The sequence below is a fragment of the Podarcis bocagei genome (genome assembly GCF_964188305.1).
Source record: "Podarcis bocagei genome assembly, chromosome: 6".
NCBI classification, from domain to species: domain Eukaryota; kingdom Metazoa; phylum Chordata; class Lepidosauria; order Squamata; family Lacertidae; genus Podarcis; species Podarcis bocagei.
In genome coordinates this window covers 86,306,274-86,322,178 of record NC_138130.1, presented here as the reverse complement: position 1 = coordinate 86,322,178, position 15,905 = coordinate 86,306,274, and the positions used below count along the sequence as shown (strand labels likewise).

Sequence of the window (15,905 nt, the reverse complement as noted above, 5' to 3'; positions counted from 1 at the left end):
ATAGGCAAACTTGGCCCTCCAGATGTTTTTAGACTACAATTCCCATCATCCCTAGCCACTGGTCCTGTTAGCTAGGGATGATGGGAGTTGTAGTCCCAAAAACATCTGGAAGGCCAAGTTTGCCTATGCCTGGTTTATTACCTTTGTGGCTTGCACTTCTCCCCACACCCCACCACACCCCACCCCTAAACATCAAGCTGTAACTTCAATCATTGGTTGAAATTACGGAATGTTGGCAGTAGGCTGGTTTCTTACTAAGCAAATTGACAGAATAGTGCCTCCAACACTATCAACACCTGCATAGCTGTGCCCCTTATTTAATATTTTTCATTGCCTCTCATTGGGAAGTGATAGGTGCAAAGTTAAGTAATTTGGTTCAAAATAGACACGCACCATTCTCAAGCTGATATTTAATTGTGGTTAACATCCATGACAACTGAAAAGTAGCAGAGAAACATTGTATGATAAGGAGACATCATAGCGTTCAGCGACAGCAGAAGAGCTCCACATCATTAAGTGCTGTGTCATCGCGCTCGCCTTGGTAACCCTGCACCTTTGTCTGGATCCCACAGACAGAACCAGAATAGCAGCGACTGCTCCAAGAGCCTAATCTACCCCAGGCAAGTCCCTGGCCTGTCAGTGCAGTTCCGTCTTGGCAGGTGAACTGGACGTTGTTGGCTGCTGTATCATCGCCTTTGCCTTGGTGTTCTTCCACTCTCAGAGAGAAAGAGACCAGATTGCCTTGGGGACAGTATTTAATTTCTTTCCAGGATCCCCACCTGTCAAAGAAGATACTAATGTTAATTAGAAATGCACAAGGATCCCTCTGCTTGCTCCAAATGGGATCAAGCACTTGTGAGCATTCCAAGAGGATGCTCCAAAAGCCTCAAAGGCCTTTCCATTGCTGCCTTCAAATGTCCACAATGTACCTGCCTCTGCCCCTCCTTCCTACCCCAACACTCTCCCCTCCCAGTGAAGGGAGTAGTCCATGGCCAGGAACCCAGAATTAGGTAGAGCTAGTAAGTCTATGAAACTGTTTGATATCATTTTGCTGTTCCATTTACAATAAATTTTGCTTGGTAGAATGATCTAGCAAAATTATATATTTACTGGAAAAGGAGAGAGATGGCAGGAGATCATCAGAGATTATCAGTTCACTAGGGCTCGACTTCTTTTAAGTTAGACAACTCTCCTGAAGCAAAACAACCAGTATATTTCAGAGGATGTAATGTGGGATATAGGATTATGATCCTCCATCCCTGCTGTCAAGAAGAAAGCACCAACAATTAGGGTATCATATGCCTGGGTACAGGGGTAGGCTTTAGATAGTGTAAAAAAAATTTCAAATGTTTTGAATATGTTTTGTTTTAACAGTACTTTTAAAATAAAGTACTTCTTTGGGAGGAAATGTGGGCTAGTACTTTAATAATTAGTGGTCCTGTAAGGAAAAACAATAACTGACTTGGGCTGCAATCCTACAAACACTTTGTTGCTGTTTAGTCATTTAGTCGTGTCCGACTCTTTGTGACCCCATGGACCAGAGCACGCCAGGCACTCCTGTCTTCCACTGCCTCCCGCAGTTTGGTCAGACTCATGTTTGTAGCTTCGAGAACACTATCCAACCATCTCGTCCTCTGTCGTCCCCTTCTCCTTGTGCCCTCCATCTTTCCCAACACCAGGGTCTTTTCCAGGGAGTCTTTTCTTCTCTTGAGGTGGCCAAAGTATTGGAGCCTCAGCTTCACAATCTGTCCTTCCAGTGACAAACACTTTACCTAGAAGTAAGTCTCACTGAACTCAGTGCAACTCCCAAACAAATAACTTCACTTAGTCCTTCCAGTTATTTAATCCCTGACAGTAATATGGTGTTTTCTAAGAACAGAATAGAATTGGAGTCTGTCTCTATTCATTTCTTGGCTTCCATGAGGCAGAGCCAGATCCAGATTTGGCCTTGAGCAAGATCCCCTTAATACAGAGCTTTCCGAACTTTTCATGAAGGAGTGTGGGGAGAGTTCACGTGACACACCTACACACTGAAGCTAACACACAAATGTGTTGTGACACACAGTTTGGAAAGCTCTGCCTTAATGTTTCCCTCCTTAAGTGTCATCACTTCCCCTTCATTTGCCTTCTTCTCTGAGTCCAACACATATGGCAAAAGAGGAGGGCAGGAAGAGCATAATTTGCTCGTCCTCCTTCCTCCTTGCACTACTCACTTGCTCAGAGAGGTTAAGTGAACATGCAAGGAGGAGCGGCAGCTAAGCAAGGAAGAGCCAGAGGTTGGTACAGGGTCCCCTACTGGAGGACAGGCCTCAGCAAGTGTCCAACAGTGCCAGCCCCTCAGGCTGGATTTGCCATGAATTCTGTGGTCTTGCAAAGTAGTGTTCGAAACCAGGAAAATGCTAGAGTTGATACCACTTGAGAGTTTTGAACAGGCAGTATGAATCCTGATGTTCACCTTTTGATGGTGCTGATTTAACCCAGCGTAAGTAATTTCCTGTCAGCCCCTCCCGTCTTCCAAACAATTACACCAAAGAATAAATGAAAGCAAGAAAGTTACTTACGGTCCAACTGAAGACTCAATTATTGATCCATCAGTGCAGTGGAGACGGACTCCATTCAGGGCTGTATCGTCCCCAAGGCCTTGAACTGGCTCTACCTATTGGGAAAAATATGCCAGGCTAGCTTCCTCATGAGGTGATTATCTGGGTGATGGCCCATTCAGAGAACAAAGGAAAAGGGGCTCTGTGCCAGACACCAAATGGGTGGGACCCATCCTTCAACTCCTTTCTAGATAGTTAGAAAGACAAGCCTGGGTTTTAGAGCAAGAGTTTTTGGTGATGTGAGGTAGAAGAACAGCAGCAAGCAGAGGGCCAGAGAATAATGCTTGATTTCTGTTTGTATCCAAGGCTGTGGCTATGAGAGAAGCAAAACCCTTTTGTAGGTAATGCTGTAAACCTCTCCATTGTAGGCTCAGGTTGTATATATGTGCAAATTAAACCATAGATCATAAAGACACCACAGTCTCCACTGTGCCTTATTCTAAAATGAAACCCGAACCCTGGGTAAGCACTTGGAACTCCTGGAATCTCGCACCACTTGGAAATTGGGCTGGTATGCAACAGTGGTGTCAGAAGGTGAGATTTGTGTTTCCTGGAGGTGGACCTGTGAGGAAGGTGTGCCCATACCAAAATGAAGGGAGGAACAGCAACTTCCCTGGAGTAGGTCAGGTAGATGCTCCAGCAGCAGTTAGTGCAGCAGTGAGACCAGCTACCTGAGGAGCTGATGATGACTGATTTCTCTACCCCCTGGGAGCCTGATGTGGAAAATGGGATGCAGGAGAAAAGTGCCTCAGTGGAGGACAAACTGCAGGATGGAGATGAAGAGCGGCTGCTAATAGATCTCTTTACTCCATGTGTGCCAGCGGAGCAGGAGGAGCAGCCTCACTCTAAAGAAAACATGAACCCCAGCTAGATGCCTGGAAACTCTGGAATCGTGCACCACTCAGAGACTGGGGTGGCATTCAATAATATCATGGAGTCCCATTCTAACCACATAGCACAGAAAGAAAACAATCTTACCATTGAGAAAAAGCTCTTATTCCCTGCACAGATCACTGGGGGTGAGGGGTGGGGGAAATAGGGATGGTATTCAACTAAGCTTTACACAGATTTGTCCCATTAATGAACACTACTAAAGTCTATTAATTGCATCAGGCTTCTCTTGAGTAAAGCTGAGCTGAATACAGTACCTCCAAAAGATATTGCCTTGTGAGACAGTTGGAAGGGCTTCATTGACCATACCTGGCCCAAAGGTCACTGGTCCCAGCCGCCAACAGGATGCAACCACTTACATACAACCTGTGGCATTGAGGGGGACTTGCACCCCTAAACACACACACACACACACACACACACACACACACACACGGAAACAAACCATGCTAGAATACTTTCCCAGTAAAGAAATGAATTTAACAGAATCTCTCCTGATCAACCTCAGGGTAGGCGAAGAGGAAACCAGCCCATCACCTGGTTGCTGATATCTTTCCCATCATTCCTTAACACTTCTCCACCTTTTAGACAAAGGGGAAGAATAATAGACTTAAGAGTACAGCCATTGCCTATGCTCCCCCCCTCCTCACGGAGGTCTAAAACTATGTTCTGGGAAGCATTCAGAAAGAAAGGAGGGGAAGAACTTTAGAGAGAGCTGAATGTGACAACATCTCAGGAGCAAACCTTACCTTCAGTGAGAAGCCATGAGCATAAGATCCTGCTGGACAAAACTGGATTGCACCCCAAATACCCCACGGTCCTCCATTTGACACTGTGAGGATAGAATTATAGTTTCGGGCTTCTGCAGGCGCAAGGGAGCAGGAGAGGGTCAAGAAGACCACAGCTGGGATGGTAAAATCCATGGAAAGTAATCTGCTCTGAATCGAGGTGCAGAAAGTTAAAGAAAGTTGGGAATTTATAGCCCAGGACTTTGAGCTGTGCTGCTATTTCCAGAACTCAGTAAGAAGTCAGACAATACCACCAGAAGACAGAGTTGCATTAAATGCACATCATGTCAAAAAGTGGCCAGGAAGTTTACAAAAGAGTTGGATTCCCCAAACCCTCTCAGAGTTGCTGGAACTCATCCAAGGCAAAATAATCCTGCAAAAATTTAACCTCTTCTCTATCTTTGCAATGTCCCGCAACACACTTGGGTATTATATCCACATCCTTGGAACTGCAACAATGAGAATTCAGGAGATGTGAAAGAAGGGAGAAACGTCACTAAATGCTGAGTCTAGATTTGTAAATTATACATGGTGGGGCACAGGATGGCCCCATAATGAGCCATTCTGACCTACAGTTCACAGGCTGCAGATAATGGAAAAAACCACTACCAGAAAGAAAGAAAATTCCAGTGGAATGAGGGGTAACATATAAGTGGTACCTCGGGTTACATACGCTTCAGGTTACATACACTTCAGGTTACAGACTCTGCTAACCCAGAAATATTACCTCGGGTTAAGAACTTTGCTTCAGGATGAGAACAGAAATCATGCTCCAGCGGCGAGGCGGCAGCGGGAGGACCCATTAGCTAAAGTGGTACCTTCAGGTTAAGAACGAACCTCCAGAACGAATTAAGTTCTTAACCCAAGGTTCCACTGTATAAGAAACATCCCTGGAGTCACAAGATAGTTGCCTAGTGAGGGAATTTCACAAGTATGCAGGTCCTACATAGACACACACACACACCCCCTTTTGGGCTGACTAATCAAATAGATATGAATGACAGATGCATCTGCAGGGCCTCAGAAGCTAAACTCAAGGCCCGGGCATATAAATTTTGGTGCAGGAGGTCCTTCAGATAACCTGGCCCCAAACCACTTGCTGCTTTACAGGTAATCTGCAGCATTTTATACTGAGTCCAGAAATGAACAGGTAAGCAATGGCACTGATAAAGCATAGATATTATGTGCTCTGATCTTTTAACATAAGAAGAGTTTTGCTGGATCTGTCCACCAGCCATCTCATCTGACATCCTGTTCTCACAGTGGGCAACCAAGTGCCTATGGAAAATCAAAAACCAGTGCTTTCCCCATTGGTGATTCACAGCAAGTGTTATTCAGAGGCATATTGCCTCCAAACAGTCAGTATAGCTACTCCTGTCCCCCACCAGCAACTAAGCAGATGCACTCTGTACCAGCTGACACCTTTAAAAGCAGCCCCACAGGCAATGCAAGCTATTTTACTTTCTAAATTTGGATTTAAATATGTTTCCCCACCCACCAAAATAATTTCAGTTCTAGGTTGGAAACGCCAGAGTGTGCTATGCTTGATTTCAGGACCAGCAAGATGAATTCAGACTGTGACTCTGCACAATATCTGTATGTTGGTTAACCATCACCTGCACAGTTGTGCCCCTTGTTTAATTTTTTTTTCCATTTCCTCTCATTCAGAAGGGAAATGTGCAGAGTTACACAATTCAGATCGACACACACCATTCTCCAGCTGATATTTAATGATAGTTAACATCCACGGCTACTGAAAATAGCAGAGAAACATGGTAAGATGTGGAGATGCAGAAGGTTCAGAAACAGCAGTAGAGGTGTACATCATTAAGTGCTGTGTCATCACTCAGGCCTTGTTCATCCTCCACCTTTGTCTGTATCCCACAGATAGAACCAGTGCAACGACGACTCGGTGAGCCAAAATGACCCCTGTCAAGTCCATGACCCTTCAGCACCTCTCCATCTTTGCAGATGAACATGATGTTGTTGGCTGCTGTATCATCATCTATGCCCCGGCCTTCTTCCACTCTCAGAGGGAAAGAGACCAGATTGCCTCTGGAACAATATTGGGCCTGTGTCCAGGATCCCCACCTGTCAAAGATGACATCAATGCTAATTAGAAATGCGCAAACATCCCTCTGCTTGCTCAAAACAGGATGAAGCCTTTGTGAGCATTCCAACTGGATGCTCCAAAAGTCTCATTCATGTGTTCACACTGTACCTGCCTCTGCCTATCCTTCCTTTCCCAACACTCTCTCCTCCCAGTGAAGGTAGTGGCCCTTGGCCAGGAGCACAGAATTAGGTATCACTGGTACATGGGTATAGGTAAAGGTAAAGGGACCCCTGACCATTCGGTCCAGTCGTGGCCGACTCTGGGGTTGCGGCGCTCATCTCGCTTTATTGGTTGAGGGAGCTGGCATACAGCTTCTGGGTCATGTGGCCAGCATGACTAAGCTGCTTCTGGCGAACCAGAGCAGCACATGGAAACGCCGTTTACCTTCCTGCCGGAGCGGTACCTATTTATCTACTTGCACCGGTGTGCTTTCGAACTGCTAGGTTGGCAGGAGCAGGGACCAAGCAACAGGAATGCACCCCGTTGCGGGGATTCGAACCGCCGACCTTCTGATCGGCAAGTCCTAGGCTCTGTGGTTTAACCCACATTGCCACCCGCGTCCCTTACATGGGTATATCAAACGGTAAAATATTGCTTTGGTATTTCATTTGCAATACGTATTACATGGTTAAATTTAACATTGTCTGGGCCATAGATGAAACAGCAAAATTGTAGAGTTAATACCCTTTGAGAGCATAGAACAAGCAAGATGAATCCCGACATTTACCTTTTCGTGCTGCTTATCTAACCCAGCATAAATAATTTCATCTCAGCCTTTCCCACCACCACCACCTTCCAAACAATTACACCAAAAAGAAAGCAAGAAAGCTACTCACGGTCCAACTTTAGACTCAATTGTTGAACCATCAGTGCAGTGCAAGCGGATTCCATTCAGGCCTGTTTGATCACCAGGAACTTCGTCTGACTCCACCTAGTGAGAGAAGACAGAAAGAGATTTAATAAATGTGAAGATAAAGCTAGGATTGTAGTACTGCTCACATAAATAATGGCTAAGGGACACAGGGTTGAATCCACACCAAGTTAGTTATGCTTAGTCCCGCTGAAATCAGAGTCAAACAGATCTCATTGAACTCATGGTTAACAAATGCAATTAACATGGTGTGGATCCAACAGTTTTCAGCTGGAATTATCCATGCCCTGTCTTCTAGCTCAGACCATTACAGTGGGGGGGTTGCTGAAAATAGGGGGTGTTATTCAGCTAAGTTTTACACTGATGTTAAAGAACTCTGCTAATGAATATTAATTTCAATAAGGCTTCTCTGAGTCAAACTGAGGACTTCATTGGCCATATTTGGCCCAAAGGTCATTGGTGCCAATGGCTCAAGACCTCCCTACCTAACACACAGGTTCCATTTACTGTATTTATTTTTCCCAATTTGAACCACAAAATGGTTATTTTCTTGAGTCAAAATGAGAGTACCCCTAAACATTTTTAGAGAGAAAAAACACTGGGTCTAGAACTATGTTCTGTGGAGTGTTCAGAAAGAAAGGAGAGAACTAAATTTAGATAGAGCTAGATGTGACAACAACACAGGAGCAAACCTTACCTTCAATGAGAAGCCATGAGCAAAATATCCTTGTGGACAAAATTTCAGCGGCCCCCAGGTACCCCACTTTCCTCCATTTGACACAGTGAGAAGAGAAGCAGTGAATTGGGCTTCTGCAGGTGCAAGGCAGCAGGAGAGGGTCAAGAAGACCACAGCAGGGATGGTGATATCCATGGAAAATAATCTGCTCCGAATTAAGATGCAGAAGGCTGGCTGGAGAATAGTGCTGTACATATGGGAAGACTGGTCTTGGATTAGTATTCATGTTTCTGATGCATTTGGGATGCATTGGGGTGCATGTGTGTTCAAAGCAAGCAGGATGGACATGGACAGAATAGTGCCTCCACACTTCCCCTCATATCTTGTATTCTGGATATGTTAGATATGCTAGATCAGAATCCAGACGAGCTAATGATCTAACAGGGAGTAAGTACAGTATGGCCATTGTATCAGATCTTCCCACTTGGCCATGATGCTCACAGCGTGACCTTTGGCCAGACACTCCATAGATATAGATAGATAGATAGATAGATGATAGATAGATAGATAGATAGATAGATAGATAGATAGATAGTAGATGATATAGATAGATAGATAGATAGATAGATAGATAGATAGATAGATGATAGATAGATAGATAGATGATAGATAGATAGATAGATAGATAGATAGATAGATGATAGATAGATAGATAGATGATAGATGATAGATAGATAGATGATAGATAGATAGATAGATGATATAGATAGATAGATAGATAGATAGATAGATAGATAGATAGATAGATAGATAGATAGATAGATAGATGATAGATAGATAGATGATAGATAGATGATAGATAGATAGATAGATAGATAGATAGATAGATAGATAGATAGATAGATAGATGATAGATAGATGATAGATGATAGATAGATAGATAGATAGATAGATAGATAGATAGATAGATAGATAGATGATAGATAGATAGATAGAGATAGATGATAGATAGATAGATAGATAGATAGATAGATAGATAGATAGATAGATAGATAGATAGATAGATAGATAGATGAGAGAAAGAGATATGCTTCTCCTCCAGAAGAGATAGGTGCAAAATTAGGTAATTAAAATGAAAAGAATCACACACTACTTTCAAGCAAGTATTTAATTGTGGTTAACGCTCATAACTACTGAAAAGCAACAGAGATACAGGGAGGTACTTGGGGTTCAGCCAGTGCAAAAGAACACCACATCATTGAGTGCTGTGTCATCGCCCTTGCCTTGGGGAGACTCCACCCTTGTCTGAATGCCATCAATGAATCCGGAGTAGCAGCGACTGCTCCATGGACCAAAACTACCCCAGGCAAGTCCATGGCCCATCAGCCCAGTACCATCTTGGCAGGTGAACTGGATGTTGTTGGCTGCTGTATCATCGCCTTCGCCCTGCTGTTCTTCCACCTTCAGAGAGAAAGAGACTAGATTGCCACGGGGGCAATACTGAATCTCTGTCCAGAATCCCCACCTGCCAAAGAAGACACTGACCGTTAATTAGAAATGGGACAGGAATCTGCTTGCTCCAAAAGGGATCAGGTCATTACTAGCATTACAGAAGGATCCTCATAGTGTCTCAAAGGCTTTGCATTGTATTCAGAAAGTGCCTGCTGCTCCTTCCTTCCCCTCTACCCTCCACTCCTGGTGAAGGCAAAGAAACCCATGATCACAGAATCAGGTATTATTGGTGTGTGAGTCTATGAAACTGTTAAATTACACATTGATATCTGCAATAAATATTGTATGACACAACCTAAGATCTTCTGGGTCTGAGATGACCCAGAATAATTATCTGTTTACTGGAAGAGGTGGGAAACCTTAAATGGGGAGAAGCATCAGTTTATTGGGGCTTAACTTGTTTTGAGCTAGGTAGCTCTTCTGAGGCAACAAAACCCTGAGAGGATGTTAATAGGACATCAGAAGATGCAATGTGGGGCATGGGACTTTGGCCCTCCACTTCTTCCTCAAGAAGAATGAGAAACCAGCAACTAGGGACTGGGCCAGAGGGAGCAGTTGGTCAAATTCAGGGATCTCCTATCAACAGGATCTTGAAGAGATATGGAATGATGGGTAAGCGATACTATCTTAGAAGAGAGGTGGTAGACACTTGATGTTGGTTGCGACTGCTCAATCACCCCCCCCCCAAAAGAGAACTGGGTAGCCATGTTGACTTGCCCTCCTATCTGGTGCTGATCTAACCCAGCCTAACAAATTTCACTTCAGCCCCTTCAACCATTATCTTCCAAAGAATTGAACCAAAGTGGAGAAGAAAGCAAGAAAGCCACTCACGGTCCAACTGAAGACTCAATAACTGAACCATCCGTGCAGTGCAGGCGGATTCCGTTGAGGGCTGTGTCATCACCACGACCTTGACCTGGCTCTACCTAGAGGGAAAAGAGATGCAGAGAGTGTGATAAATTTTAACTGCTGAACTACTGACATCAATCTAGTTTATATTTTGGGAAATGGTTTTTCCATTTGTATGCTCTCTATGAGTATGGCCACCTCTTGAGATAGTGTCACCAGACCTGGCCCTAATGATTCCTGAGGTGAGGGTCTTTGTGGAATTTCGGGTACCAGGCGCCGTTTTGAATCTAAATCGCAAACCAAAACATGACTTGGCAATACTGCATTACATTTTTTTCTGAGTTCCAAAATTTTAATAATTTCCATTCCATTCCATTCCACTGAGTAAAAATAATCTCTTATATAACAGCTACAATCTTGTGATTTCAATTAGTGTTGATATAATAGGTAATTTATAAAGTTTCAAGTGAGGAACTTTAGCTGTAATCCTTATTCTTTCCTGCCTGTGATAATTTTTCCCCATGATGCTTTCCCATCCATATAATATTGCAATAATAATTTATAATTTACACCCCGCCCACAGGGCCTGATTTAGGTTTGATGACGCCGTAAGCTACTGAAGGTAATGGGGCCCTTTATATGTCCTGTTGTTGTTGTCAACAACAAATTGTCACTTTTTTTGCGTTGAATATCTGCTATATGGTCATTTATGGAACTTAAACGTATCTAAAGCCATTTGCACATAACAAAATATGTATTTTATCAAAGTAGTTGTTGAACTTAACTTATATTTTGGAAATGTACATCCAGGTTTTTTTCCATTTAATTTTTTGAGGGGCCCCCAAGAGAGTGGGGGCCCTAAGCTATAGCTTGTTTAGCTTATACGTAAATCCGGCACTGCCCACCCCCCTGGCTGGGTTTCCCAGTCACTCTGGGCGGCTCCCAACTGAATATTAAAACATAATACAGCATTAAACATTAAAAACTTGCCTAAACAGGGCTTCCTTCAGATGTCTTTTAAAAGTAAGGCAGATACTTATTGCCTTGACATCTGATGGGAGGGTGTTCCACAGGGCAGGCACCACTACCAAGAAGGCCCTCTGCCTGGTTCTCTGTAACCTCACTTCTCACTATATGGTGTTGTATACAATATGGTGTTATATACAATGATACAACACTATATGGTGTTGTATCCTTTATTCCTGCAACTGTTGGTTGTTCTGTAATGTCTCGGGAGAAGCTGTTATCTTACAGTTTCCAAAACTCACTGCATCGCTTTGTCCCGTGATTCAGCTTCCAGTAAACAAGCCATCTTTGCTGTTTTTCCAGCCTCGGAAGAACAGTCTGAATCCAGACTGCAGATAGTTAATCCAGTGTTTCCCAACCACTGTTCCGCGGCACACTAGTGTGCCGCGAGATGTTGCCTGGTGTGCCGCGGGAAAAATTAAAAAATTCGAAAGATTTTTTTTTTAAGTCACATTTTCGATTGGGGCGCCGTCACTAGATGACCCCTGGGGTTCGCTCCCTCCCTCCCACTCTGCGCCTCCCTCCTCCTCCTCCTCCGGGGAGGCCCTTCCTGGCTCTCGGCCAAGGCTTGGCGGCTGCCACTCACTCACTCGCTCGCCCACCCGTCCCTCCATCCCTGCACCCGGCCTCTCCCCCTCCGTCCCCGGCGCGGGGGCTGCCGGGATCCGTAGTCCCCTCGCCTTTGGGCTCCGCGCCCGCGCAGGGTGCGCGAGCTAAGTTTCCAAGCGTGGCCTGGTGGGCCGGGCGTTTTGTTTGAAGCGCTCTTCTCCCGGCCATGGAATGAGCGCGGCGGCGGCGGCTGGGCGGGCAGGGGCTCTTCCGCGCAGACCCCGCGCAGCCTGCCTGCGCCCCCGCGGAGATCGGGCGGCAGGATGGAGCCCGGGGATCCCCGCGGAGGCGGAGCGGCGGAGGCGGAGGCTGCCCCCCAGGTAGGGCTGTGTCGGGGGGGTTTATTTTTGCAATGCTGCATCCGCGCCGGAGGGGACGCATCGGACCGCGGGGAGACCCCTTGGAGGGCGTGCAAGGCAATGCATGCGTGCAGGCGTTGCATGGAGTGCAGTGCAATGCAATGGCAACGCGGCGCCCTGCATGCATGCATGCAACTTCCACCGGCGCTCCGGACTTGGCAGGTGAGGGGGGTCCCCAGTGGGCGGCAGAGAGAGCCGGGAGGGTGAAGGGGAGCCGGGGGGAGCAGCGCTGCTCCCCGAGCCGAGCCAGGGGGGAAACTTCGGCGTCGTTGCGCCGGGTGTTGGAAGCGGAGGCTGGCGGGGGCCCCTCACCTGCAAAACCTGGTCGCCTCTCATATATTTCGTGAATTGCATTCATCGCCCGCTTTCTCCTCCAAGGAGCTCCCGGGGGCGCGCGTGGTTCTCCCCGTGTTATCCTCGCAACAACAGCCCTGCGAGGTGGGTCAGGCGAGTGGCCCAAGGGAGCACCCAGGGATTGTCCTGGCCAGGTGGGGTGATTTGAACCCTGCTCTCTGCCCGGTCTTCGTCCTCATTTAGCCCCCACATGTGCATGACTGTGCATGACTGAGGTTTTCCCCCCTCGTCTTGGCTATGGTGTGAGTCTGTCCTGTTAATTAATGGGGTTCTGCCTTCGGAGAAGATGAGCCAGCCCTCAAGGAGGTGATTATGTAATTTGCTAGCAATTCATGTCCCTCCCGGCGTGACGCTGCGCGCTGACGTCACGGGGCTGTAATGGTGGTGTGCCTCGAGATTTTTTTCATGAAACAAGTGTGCCTTTGCCCAAAAAAGGTTGGGAAACACTGAGTTAATCCAAAAACTTCTCTTCTTGCAGCTGGCAGACTCCTTTCCTCCCTGCCGCTTATTTATGACCATTTATCCTTATCTCCTTAACACATTCCTTTGTGGATAATGGAGGTTAGGGAGCATTTGATAGCAATTCTGGCCATTTGGCCTAGCATCTCCTTAGTTAAGAGGCCATCCCTGTCCTCTTGCTTCCCCACATTTCTTGTTGAGTTCAAAAACTGTGTTCTGGGGAGTGTTCAGAAAAAAACAAAGGAAGGAGAGAGAGATCTGATTGTGACAGCAACCCAACAGCAAACCTTACCTTCAGTGAGAAGCCATGAGCATATCCCCATGGACAAAATTGGATCGTCCCCCAAGTGCCCCATGGTCCTCCATTTGTCACTGTGAGGATAGAATTATAGTTCTTGTCTTCTGCATGGGCAAGGCAGCTGAAGAGGATCAAGAAGAGCATAGTAGTGATGGTGAAGTCCATGGAAAGCAATCTATTCTGAATAATGTGGAAATAGTCCATCAAAGAATAGCAGCCTTGAGAATATATAGCCCAGAAATTTCAGCTGTGTCACTTATTTCAGAACACAGTAAGAGATTAGGTAACACCACCTGTAGACAAAGTTTCGTTAAAACCACATCATTTCAGCAGTGGCAAGGAACGTTGTGAAACAGGTTGATTCCACTGAACTACCCAGAGTTACTGCAATCTGATCTTGAACTCAACCAAGGGGAATTAATCTTGCAAAAATTAATCCCCTCTGCCTCTACTGTGTACAGCAACACACTTGGGTATTCTGTTGTTGTCGTTTAGTCATCTAGTTGTGTCTGACTCTTTGTGACCCCATGGACCAGAGCATGCCCAGCACTCCTGTCTTCCACTGCCTCCCGCAGTTTGGTCAAACTCATGCTGGTAGCTTCAAGAACACTGTCCAACCATCTCGTCCTCTGTCATCCCCTTCTCCTTGTGCCCTCCATCTTTCCCAACATCAGGGTCTTTTCCAGGGAGTCTTCTCTTCTCATGAGGTGCCCAAAGTATTGGAGCCTCAGCTTCAGGATCTGTCCTTCCAGTGAGCACCCTAACAGATACAATGATAATTCAGGAAAGGTGAAAGACAAGAGAAAGTGCCACTACAAGAAAGCACCACCTGTAGATATATTTGCATTAAATACCTAAGGTGTATCAATATTGGCTGGGGGTTAAGGAAATCGTTTGATTCTGATAAGCTTCTCAGAGTAGCAGGGTATTTGAGTTGGAACCTCTTCAAGCCAAAATAAACCTGCAAAAAGTAAACTATTCTGTCTTGATGAAGTCCTGCAACTCACTTGGGTGCTATATCCACACCCTTAGAACAGATACAATGAGAATTCACATTTCACTTTAATGTACATGGGGAAAGTGCAAGAATCACTGTGATATGGGTGTCTAAAGAATTAGAGTTGAGGGTAAGGAAAATACAGATTATCCCAAGAACAATATCAGATCATAGCCCTGAATTTTTGGAAATGCAAGATGAAATTCAATCCACTTTTAGTTGGAGATAAAATGAGGACTTGTTAGAGGATCTAAATTTTTTTTAAAAAGCACAAAAAACCTTAGAAGATTATTTTGATCTAAATCTTAACAAAGACACCAAAATTCAAGTAGTATGGGGGAGACTTCCGGGTTGGTGCCTCCGGCAATGGCGGATTTCCTCTGATCGGGAGGAATCTGCTCCGTGGAAATTTGGGTCTGGCTGCCACGGCGAAGGCGGAGACCCATAAAAATCACAGGCGGGAGAAGCCTGTGAACATGGGATTCGGCGGGCACCTTTTGCGCCTCCTCTACTCACGGGGAAACCCGGGTTCGGGGATCCGGAGCGACGTGGGGTGAGCGGCACGGTGCTTCAAATCGTTTGCTTCTTCCACGGAGCAAAGCCGCATAGCTGTTGCCGGAGAGCATTGACTTTTTCCTGTGGACAATTTGACTCCAAAGTAATTACCCATGAGTAGAGCTGAAACGGGAGAATCGGATTTTAAATGTTTAATTTGGCATCGAAACGGGGAGGTTCGAAACAGGAAGTCCGCCTTCCCTATTTGTAAACAGACTGAGGCAAGGAGGCTGTAGGCTGAAGTCTTGGAAAGCCTTTTGTAAAAGACTAAATTTTCATCGGTAAAGAGCATAAAACCCCCCTTGGAGGCAGGAGAAGAAGGGGGGAAGTTGTGGACTGAGTATGCCTGCAGGAGAGAGTGAAGGGAATTAAAATACCACCGCTCTGACCCTGGAAACGGGCTGCCAGTAGGACTGACGTTTTGGAATGTTCATTGACAGCACTTAGAACGTTCCTTGACAGCTAGCAAAGTAAGAGAAATACATTGTTTCTATTGTCTCCGGCTGCTTCTAAAAAGGAGTAAAAAGTAACTGAAAACTGAAAATAACTTTGGATTGTATGAGTTGCGTTTAAAGGGGAGATTGTTGACTATTATAAATAGAAACTGTTTCCTCCTAGTGGAAGTCTCTGAAATTGGTTACTTTATAAGAGCTGGGCTAGGGGGATTTCCAGCTGCAAGATAAGAATTGTGAGACTCTGGGATTGACCTTGAATCTTTCAAGTGTTATGGCAGATGGAAAGGAAAAAACAGACGAAATGTCGACAGAAGAGGCCTTAGTGGTCGTATTAGTGAAAATAAACGATTCGCTGGAACAGCTTCACAGGAAAACAGACAATTTGGGACAAGAGGTGAACACCAACACAGAAACCATCCAGAGACTGATACAGGAATTTACCTTGATACGGCAAACTGCGGATGAAGTCAGGGAGAAAACCCCTGCTGCTGAA

The 15,905-nt window shown here is 45.5% G+C and overlaps 2 protein-coding genes across 2 annotated transcripts; both read right to left on the bottom strand.

The window, feature by feature from the left end:
• Positions 1-395: 395 nt before the first annotated feature.
• On the bottom strand, positions 396-8,165 carry LOC308588547 (uncharacterized protein). Its single transcript, XM_081196957.1, has 6 exons — positions 7,961-8,165; positions 7,229-7,323; positions 6,103-6,370; positions 4,241-4,495; positions 2,562-2,656; positions 396-779 (listed from the first exon to the last, which is right to left on the bottom strand). The coding sequence occupies exons 1-6, from the start codon at positions 8,132-8,134 to the stop codon at positions 485-487; spliced, it is 1,182 nt and encodes a 393-aa protein (XP_081053083.1). The 5' UTR covers positions 8,135-8,165; the 3' UTR covers positions 396-484.
• A 927-nt stretch (positions 8,166-9,092) lies between these two features.
• On the bottom strand, positions 9,093-13,927 carry LOC308588968 (vitelline membrane outer layer protein 1-like). The gene is made up of 3 exons (XM_081197727.1): positions 13,400-13,927; positions 10,283-10,377; positions 9,093-9,464 (listed from the first exon to the last, which is right to left on the bottom strand). Exons 1-3 carry the CDS (start codon positions 13,607-13,609, stop codon positions 9,170-9,172), a joined length of 600 nt encoding a protein of 199 aa, XP_081053853.1. The 5' UTR covers positions 13,610-13,927; the 3' UTR covers positions 9,093-9,169.
• Between the last annotated feature and the right edge of the window lie 1,978 nt (positions 13,928-15,905).

Coding starts and splice junctions, on each gene's coding strand:
- LOC308588547 (XM_081196957.1), bottom strand. CDS start 8,134: ATGGATATCACCATCCCTGCTGTGGTCTTCTTGACCCTCTCCTGCTGC. Junction 7,324..7,960: donor CTCATGGCTTCTCATTGAAG/GTAAGGTTTGCT, acceptor TTCTCTCACTAG/GTGGAGTCAGACGAAGTTCC. Junction 4,496..6,102: donor ATGACACAGCACTTAATGAT/GTACACCTCTAC, acceptor TTCTGGAAATAG/CAGCACAGCTCAAAGTCCTG.
- LOC308588968 (XM_081197727.1), bottom strand. CDS start 13,609: ATGGACTATTTCCACATTATTCAGAATAGATTGCTTTCCATGGACTTC. Junction 10,378..13,399: donor CTCATGGCTTCTCACTGAAG/GTAAGGTTTGCT, acceptor TTTTCCCTCTAG/GTAGAGCCAGGTCAAGGTCG. Junction 9,465..10,282: donor ATTGAGTCTTCAGTTGGACC/GTGAGTGGCTTT, acceptor CTTCTTTGGCAG/GTGGGGATTCTGGACAGAGA.